The sequence below is a fragment of the Pantherophis guttatus genome, chromosome 10 (assembly GCF_059756535.1).
Source record: "Pantherophis guttatus breed Tessera chromosome 10, ASM5975653v1, whole genome shotgun sequence".
Classification (NCBI taxonomy): domain Eukaryota; kingdom Metazoa; phylum Chordata; class Lepidosauria; order Squamata; family Colubridae; genus Pantherophis; species Pantherophis guttatus.
In genome coordinates this window covers 8644137-8652405 of record NC_142072.1, presented here as the reverse complement: position 1 = coordinate 8652405, position 8269 = coordinate 8644137, and the positions used below count along the sequence as shown (strand labels likewise).

General features: G+C 44.7%; 1 protein-coding gene across 1 annotated transcript; it reads right to left on the bottom strand.

Annotated features, from left to right (window-relative positions):
• Nucleotides 1–315: 315 nt before the first annotated feature.
• LOC117669348 (uncharacterized) lies at nt 316–5795 on the bottom strand. Its single transcript, XM_034423710.3, has 3 exons — nt 5487–5795; nt 3897–4814; nt 316–1335 (listed from the first exon to the last, which is right to left on the bottom strand). Exons 2-3 carry the CDS (start codon nt 4200–4202, stop codon nt 1135–1137), a joined length of 507 nt encoding a protein of 168 aa, XP_034279601.2. The 5' UTR covers nt 4203–4814; nt 5487–5795; the 3' UTR covers nt 316–1134.
• Between the last annotated feature and the right edge of the window lie 2474 nt (nt 5796–8269).

Sequence of the window (8269 nt, the reverse complement as noted above, 5' to 3'; positions counted from 1 at the left end):
CATGCACACACATGTGTGCATACACACACACACACACACACAAATAAACCAGATGTGAGCCAGTTAAACTAAGCTCTCATTGTGCTCCGGATCAAAATCCATTATAATTTCCTGTTTTAGCTCACTTAATACATTCATTGTTCTGCCCCACCTTTCATTTTGATATTTCCATTTATTTCCAGGACTGGCCGCAGAATTTTGGGAGTTGAAGTTCACACATAAGGGCCAGAACACAAATTAGCATTTATTTCACATAAGTTTATATTATAAATTTATATAAGTTTAAACAACAACAACAAAAAAATCTTCACAGAATCTCACTTCATACATTTAATAAAATCCTACTTTGTATTATATCAGTGCAGTACACAGAATAAGGTTATCAAATTACAGAAGGGCAGATGCTAATTGGATAATATGTAATAATTTCCAACAATAAGAGCAATGTGACAATGAAATCAATGATACAGAAAGGTGAGACAGAGATATTCCTTTGATCGCATTAAATTTTACAATTTGGAGTAAAATGTGTGTCAGGATTTGGAAAACTACATGAAGCCCTAAAGTACCACATTGTTCACTTTTGATTTATGACAACACTGAGTTTTATGTGTAAAGATAAATCTTATGTCTGTAAGATTGTCCCAGAGAAAATATGAAGAATATCCTTATGGTAGGTTTCCAACAAATCGGGATTTCCGTTCTCACGTCTAGTGCATTGCATCCATTTCATATGAATGAGATTTAGAACTGATTATGTGTATTTCAATATAAACAGTTTTCACCTCCAAATGAGCCAATGCTTCACATGTGGCCTCAAAACTGATACATTTACCTTTTCCCAAGCTATTGTTTCAATCTGGGGGTCGATAAGAATCAGAATAATCGATTAATAGGGTTTCAGACTGCCCAATGTTGTCTTCAGTGTATTATGGGCTAGTTCATAGGTGCGGCCAGCAAAGCATAGGTGAACAAGTGAGAAGTCTGAAGGACCGGCCTACGGTTAAATTCTGCACCAAGCATTTTACACGATTTACATTAATTCAAAGAATATGGTTTCATTTTAGATAGTTTGATTTCTGACTTCTCTTCTGTGTATTAAGAACAGAAATCATTTAAGATAATATGGTGTCTTCAGGGATTGATATTTCCAAAGTTTCCAAAATTGCCCTGTTGAACTGTGGTCACAGCTACGGTGCTGAAAACAATGACCAAAATAATAGCCAGAACGATCCATGCAATCCCCAATCCAAGCGCCACGTGATCCAAGGTGAGGGCCAGTCTGGAATATCTCCTAGCAGACGCGATGTCTCCCTGTTGATTGGCCCCTTGAGTCTGAGGAGGGGAGGAAAGAGATAAGAAAAGGATTATTGATACCCATATAATTAGTTGACTCTGGGCATGGGGAAGAGCAAAGAGGAGCTCGTCAGACTGAATGGAAGGTTTGCATAGGACTTTGAGTGATGAGAGACTTTTCCGGGCAAGTTGCACTGGGAACAGATCAACAGTAATGACAGATAAATAGATTTAGTGCAGGAAAAAAAAAAAAGACTCCTTTGCAAAAGGAACCTGGCAGCTGCTGGGGACCTGTTTATGTTGAAATCAGGTTCTTGCATGCCTTTTGACCACATGTCCGAGGCAACAAGTTAGAAACCATTGCCAATCTGTCAGCCTTGAGCAGAGGTGGGATTCACATACGGTAGCAACCAGTACCGGAAATGTGAGCGCGCGAGTACTGCGCGCGAACACCGGTGTTCGCCCAGCACCGGAAATGTGAGCGTGCGAGCGTGCGTGCTTGCTTTGCTGGTGTGCCGCAGTCCGCGCATGTGTGCGATGTCAAACAACATGGCAATTCCCTCACGTGCGCCGACCATACATGTGTCTGGCATCAAAAACACAGCAATATAGGACGGGATTGTGCCCAGGTGGCTGGGTGGGCCCACCTGCAGATCACCACTACCAGTTTGCCCGGAACCAATCTGAACCGGCTAAATACCACCTCTGGCCATGAGGGATAGTTTTCAGTTTTCACTTCTTCTTGTACAGACTGGAGGACCCCCCCCCACAGCCCTGCTTGGGCCACCACAGATGCCCCTGACATGAGTGACATTGACTGGCCATGCCCCCTGGTCACAGCCCCCGACCCCTGAGGTCAAACACAACCCTGATGCGGCCCTCAATGAAATCGAGTTTGACACCCTTGTCCTATAGCATATCTTGTCCTAAGTGGAGTGGGCTCCCGGCCTGGCTTGCATTTTACAATTTTTGGTTCACATTTGGAGCAGATGTTGGACCGGGACTGCCTTGGTGCTTGAATTTTGGTTACATGGATCATTTATTTTCACTGAATTTTTCTCTTGTCATCTTGTAAACTATCCTGAACAGAATAGACAAAAGGAAAGAAAGAAAGAAAGAAAGAAAGAAAGAAAGAAAGAAAGAAAGGAAAGAAAGAAAGAAAGAAAGAAAGAAAGAAAGAAAGAAAGAAAGAAAAGGTCTTTCAGGAAGGTCTTATTATTTGGGGGCACATGGAGGAAGATGGGGCTCCTCTTGCAGTCTTACCTGGTTTCCAGTTCCGTCTCCCTAACCCTACCCAGAGAAAATGGCGGGGACTGGCTGTGCATGTGTTTAAATATTTTTGGGGAGGGCTTATTTTCGGGGTGGGGGTTATTTTAGCGCATGTGCTCAAAAGCCCGATTGGGCTTATTATCAGGGGATGTCTTATTTTCAGGGAAAGAGGGTAGTGTTCTGAATTCTGACTGGAAATTTTGGTCCCAATTCTGGTCATAAGTTGAAGACTACATATGCTTCGTTACATTCATCCACGCTTCTACTTGCAATAAATACTTCTATTTAATAGTACTTGAACAATATCTTCAATGACGGCAGTCCGATAGTGCATTGAAAGGAGCGCTTATCTCTGCAAAGTTAACTTTCCTTCTTTGAACTGTATTTGATCTCTGAGTATGGACTTGTGTTAACAAACTCTGTACCTTTCATTCTACCCCCTTTTTAACTTGCTCTTTCCTTTTTACTCCCTCTTCCTCTCCCTCTTTCCTGTTCACTGCAACAAGTGCTGGCTTACTAAGATTAATCTAGCATTGGCCACACTAGTAACCATCTAAGCAAAGTTAATCATGGTTCTTTGTTTCTCTCTCTAAGAAGGCTACCTGTAAATTCATATCTCCCTTCCAAAATGAACATCAGACTCAGTGGTGAGTTGCCCCCAGTTCAGACCGGTTCGCAAGAACCGGTAGTAAAACTGGTGGGAGGCCCCGGCCACCGCTGCGGATGTCGTCATTGGCGATCTGCGCATGCGCAGAAGCAAGGCATACGTGTAAGCGAAGGGAGCGCGCCAAAGGTGGGTTTCAGCAGGTTCTGACCAGTTCTGGAGAACCGGTAGCAGAAATTTTGAGCAGTTCGGAGAACCGGTAGTAAAAATTCTGACTGGCCTCGCCCCCATCTGTTCTTTGCCTCCCAAGTCCCAGCTGATCTTGAAGAAATGGGGATTTTACAGTATCCTTCCCCAAGCCACGCCCACAGAACCAGTAGTAAAAAAATTTGAAACCCACCACTGGAGCGCGTGTGCGCGATCCCATTGCGAACTGGTAGTAAAGATAAGTAGAACCCACCCCTGATCAGGCTGAATTTTGGCTGTAGTTTAGAGCACTCACTGAGATTCCCTTACTGGAGGAGAAGGACAAACATTAAAATGTCTGTACAATATTTTCCCTAAAAACCCAGTCCCAAGTTCTCCCTCCCTCCGTCTCCCTCTCCTCTCTCCCTTTCTCTCCCCTTCTCTCCCTCGCTTCCGTTCTCCCTTTCTTTCTCTCCCTCCCACTTTCTCCCTCTCCCCCTTTCCTGCTCTCTCCCTCCCCCCCTCTCTCATTGAAACTCACCTTTATAGAGAAAATCAAAGCAGCTATGCCCAAGGGGAGGAAACAGCAAAGGAGGGTGAAGATGGAGTAGCCCAAATAATCTGGTTCATTGACAGACTGTACATTTGTGACGAAGATGGTTTGTTGAGGCTGCATAGGTACGGCACCGGGAGGTCCAGCATAAGGTTGATACTGGTATTGCATAGAGGGAGATGTCCCATACATTGGAGGCGGTGGGTTCATAGCTGATTTCATCGGATCAGGCTGTTGTCCAGGTTGAAAGGATTCATTCATTTGAGATGTCTTCTCATTCTGTGGATTGCTCATCTTGCAGTCTGGTCTCCTCTCCTCTCCTTCCTTGAAGTTCTGTAATGTCTCTGCTTGCTTCTCAGCAGATTCTTATTCTTCTTCTTCTTTTTTTTCAGATGCTCCTCCAAGTCCTGCTGATCTTTTTCTGTTGCCTTGGTTGCACTTTCAATCCTCCCTCTCTCCTTGCTTCACCAGTGTCCTTCTCTCATGGACTGAAACTTCTTTCGTCTGGAGATTGGCTTCAGACAGGTGGTTGTTTTATGGTAGAATTGCCCTGCCCTCAGAAATAATAGTTCCTGATTGTCATGGGATAAGATTTGTCTGGTGTGGGGAAATGTGGCAATGAATAAACAGGGATGGATCAGGACTGGGTGTGGCAGCACAGGCAAAGAACGGATATTTCCCTAGCAGCAAATGATGTAAATTCAGTTACTCAATTTTCTTTTTCCTCCTCAGTAAGGGTAAGTTAGAGTAGCTCCTCCTCCCAAAGAGGCCTACCACTTCACAACTGAAAATAAAGACAGGATCTGGACACCCCCTACGTTGGTTTCTGGCTTCAGTGTTTCCCTCCACCATCATACTGACTGCTAAATCTTTTCCACGCTGGCTGGATTTATTGCCTCCCACTAACTGGGAAAAAGAAAAACAACTCTGTCACCAAACATATAAGGATGTCTTTGCACAAAGTTCCCTCTAAGCAACGAACATGTGTCTCCTGCAATTGTCTTACAAGGGAGGCCAGCTTATAAATAACAGCTAGTCCCTGACTTATGACCGCAACTGAGTCCAAAATGTCTGTTGTTAAATGAGACATTAGTTAAATGAGTTTTGCCCCATTTTACAACTTTTCTTGCCACGGTTGTTAAGTGAATCCCCATAGTTGTTAAGTTAGTAACCTGGTTGTTAAGTGAAACTGGCTTCCCCATTGACTTTGCTTGTGAGAAGGTCGCAAAAAGGGATCCCATGACCCTGGGACACAGCAACGGTCATAAATATGAACCAATTTTGATCACGTGTTCGTGGGGATGTTGCAAAGGTCGTAACTGTGAAAAACAGTCATAAGTCACATTTTTCAGTGCCATTGTAACTTTGGACGGTCACTAAATGAACTGTTGTAAGTTGAGGACTACCTGTAGAGGTGTATAAAAGCAGTCCTCAACTTACGACTGTAACTGAACTTGGCAATTACAGTCATAAGTCGTGCCTCTTGTCAGGCCCAAAATACAATCATGTGACTGTAGGGGTGGTGAGGGGGGCGGGTGGACGGGGAGCAGGGGAGGATGGAAGTTGGATCTTTGGAACCTGAATCTTGCTGCACTCATCTTCCTGGATCCTGAAGAAGGGAAACTCTTTGTGGACATTTTACCTGGGAAGCAGCAAGACTTTTGGGAAAGTTTGTTGTTCTTCATAAAATGGTGAAAAGATGGATTAGATGATATTACTGCTGGATAGAGTCAGAATTGGCTGAATGATAGTGTCAGGGTTTCAAACGATGCATCCATAGCAAACAAGACTCTGAGGCAGGTAGATTCCTCAAAGAATAGTTTTGAAAAGTATTGAAAAATAAAAGTTTTTTCCCTTTCCCCAAACAATCAGTCACATGGTCCAATCGAGGTGCTGTCCGGTTGCTGGGTAACATCGTACCTCCTCCCCCTGGCTAATTGTGAGAATGTCCTTTGTTGTGTCGGTGCGTTACCATAGCGATGGAAATGCCTGCACCTGATTGGTTGGGACGGGGTTATGCTAAGCGCGGGAGGTTACTCGTTTCCTGATTGGTTAATACTGTTCTGATTTTAGTAGAGATTTGATGTTTTTTGTAACTATAAAACTAATAAAGTGTATATATATATATATGCTGTTCTGTTTGCCAAGTATAAAAAGGCAAGCTGTCAGATAGACTGACAGTTCAGTGTTCTAATGTTTTGCTGTTGCTGAAATAAACCGATGTTACGTTGACATCCTTGCCTCAGTTAATGACTATAATCCAAACACAACAAGTGGCGATGAAGGTGGGATTTTGAGGCGACGGAAGAAGTGAATGTTATTCTGAGCAGCCGCACTGAGGTAAAGTAAAATACAAACGAACCTGACAGGAATATGGCCCCTCCTACATTCGCCCCATTTAACGCAGCTGCAGAGACGTGGCAGGCGTACGAGGAAAGATTCGAGTGTTACTTAGAAGCGAATGAATTCATTGAACTTTCAAGCAGCCGAAAGCGCGCTCATTTTCTAAATGCTTATGGGCCAGAAGTATTCGCAACGGCAAGGGCATTAGTCGCTCCTCTTCCAGTACACACGGCTCCCTGGGAGGCAAACTGGGAGAGAAACTGAGGAGTCATTACTCGCCAGTTCCCTCCCGTATAGCCTGCCATTTTAACCTGAGACAGATAGCGCAAAAGGAAGGGGAGTCCATAAACCAATACATGGCTCGCCTCCGAACGGCAGCTTTAGACTGCGAGTTCAGGGACTTGGATGATGCCCTTGTAGAACAGTTAGTTTGTGGTATCAGGGACATCCGACTTCAAAGGAGGCTGCTAGCAAGGAAGGAGTTGGACCTCCCAATGGCACTTGAGGAGGCCCAAGCTGCCGAGATGTCCCATAAGTCCGCAATGAATATAAGAAAATTTCAACCACATGCCGGTTTAGCTACCGCTGTTCATTATGAGGACGAGGCTACGGATGAGGAAAACAAGGGGGATGTCAATCATTTAAAGGCATCTACAACCGTAAAAAGGGGCCCAACGGGACAACCAAGATCCTCAAAATCATTTTGCCTCAGTTGCAGTGAAAATCACCTTAGGGCGAATTGCCGTTTCCGATCCGCCACATGTCGCCGATGTGGGAAACAGGGCCATATTGCTCGCGTTTGCCAGTCTGGTAAACAGTCCTCATGGGTTTCCAAGTACAAGCACCCCGAATCCAAAACGTATTCCACCAGTGAAGATTGCTATGCCATCTACCAAGGCCGCCGAGTTACCGAGATGACCACCAACAAACACAGACCTGAGATGAGCAAGCTGTTCCTGACGGTCAAGATTGAGGGAGTGGCCTGCTAGATGGAAGTTGATACCAGATCCGCTAAATCGATTGTCTCCTGGACCACCATCAAGAAGCTATTGCCCAACCTTCGCAAAAGCCAACTCCATACTTGCCCCATCAAATTACGCGATTATCAGGGCAATCACATTCCTATTATAGGCCAGGGCCGGTTTTTAGTTGAAAACAATAATTTTGCGGGCTGCCTCCCTTTAATTGTAGTGGGTGTTTCCCTTCCCAGCCTTCTGGGTTTAGATTGGTTCACCTCTCTGGGCCTTGGCATTTCTGGCATACACTCCATGTCGGCAGGAGATTGCGATGCTCTGTATACGGAATTCGCTGATGTCTTCAGCGGATCTTTGGGTAAATATGTTGGTTCCCCTATTTCCCTAAATTTGGACCCTCAGGTAGCTCCTATTCGCCTCAAACCGAGGCGAGTTCCCCTGGCTCTCTGCCCAAAAGTAGATGCGGAGCTGGATAAACTCATCTCCCAGGGTGTATTAGAGCCCACGGATCATTCTAAGTGGGAAACTCCAATTGTAATTCCAACCAAACCTGATGGGTCTATTCGCATTTGCGCCGATTTTAAAAGTACCCTAAATAAGGCTTTACAATCTAACCCATATCCTCTTCTCGTAGTCCAACAATTACTGCACACTCTAGATCCTGGCTCCATTTTTGCCAAGTTAGATTTAGCTCAGGCGTATCAGCAGCTCCCAGTGGATGAAGCCTCTGCTGAGGCTCAGACCATCGTGACCCACTCTGGAGCTTTTAAGTGCCGGCGTCTACAATTCGGCATTAGCATCACACCTCGCCTTTTTCAAAATTTAATGGAAAGCCTGTTATTTGGGTTACCTGGAGTCGTCCCATACTTTGATGATGTTCTCATCTCCGCTTCTTGAGATGAGCTCATCAAACATGTGCGGACGGTTTTACTACGGTTCCGAAGTGCTGGACTCAAGTTGAAAAAGAACAAATGTCTCATTGGTGTGCCTAAGGTTGAATTTTTAGGGTATCTCATAGATGCCTCGGGCATTCACCCCACCCCT

Coding starts and splice junctions, on each gene's coding strand:
- LOC117669348 (XM_034423710.3), bottom strand. CDS start 4,202: ATGAGCAATCCACAGAATGAGAAGACATCTCAAATGAATGAATCCTTT. Junction 1,336..3,896: donor CTTTGATTTTCTCTATAAAG/GTGAGTTTCAAT, acceptor TCCCCTCCTCAG/ACTCAAGGGGCCAATCAACA.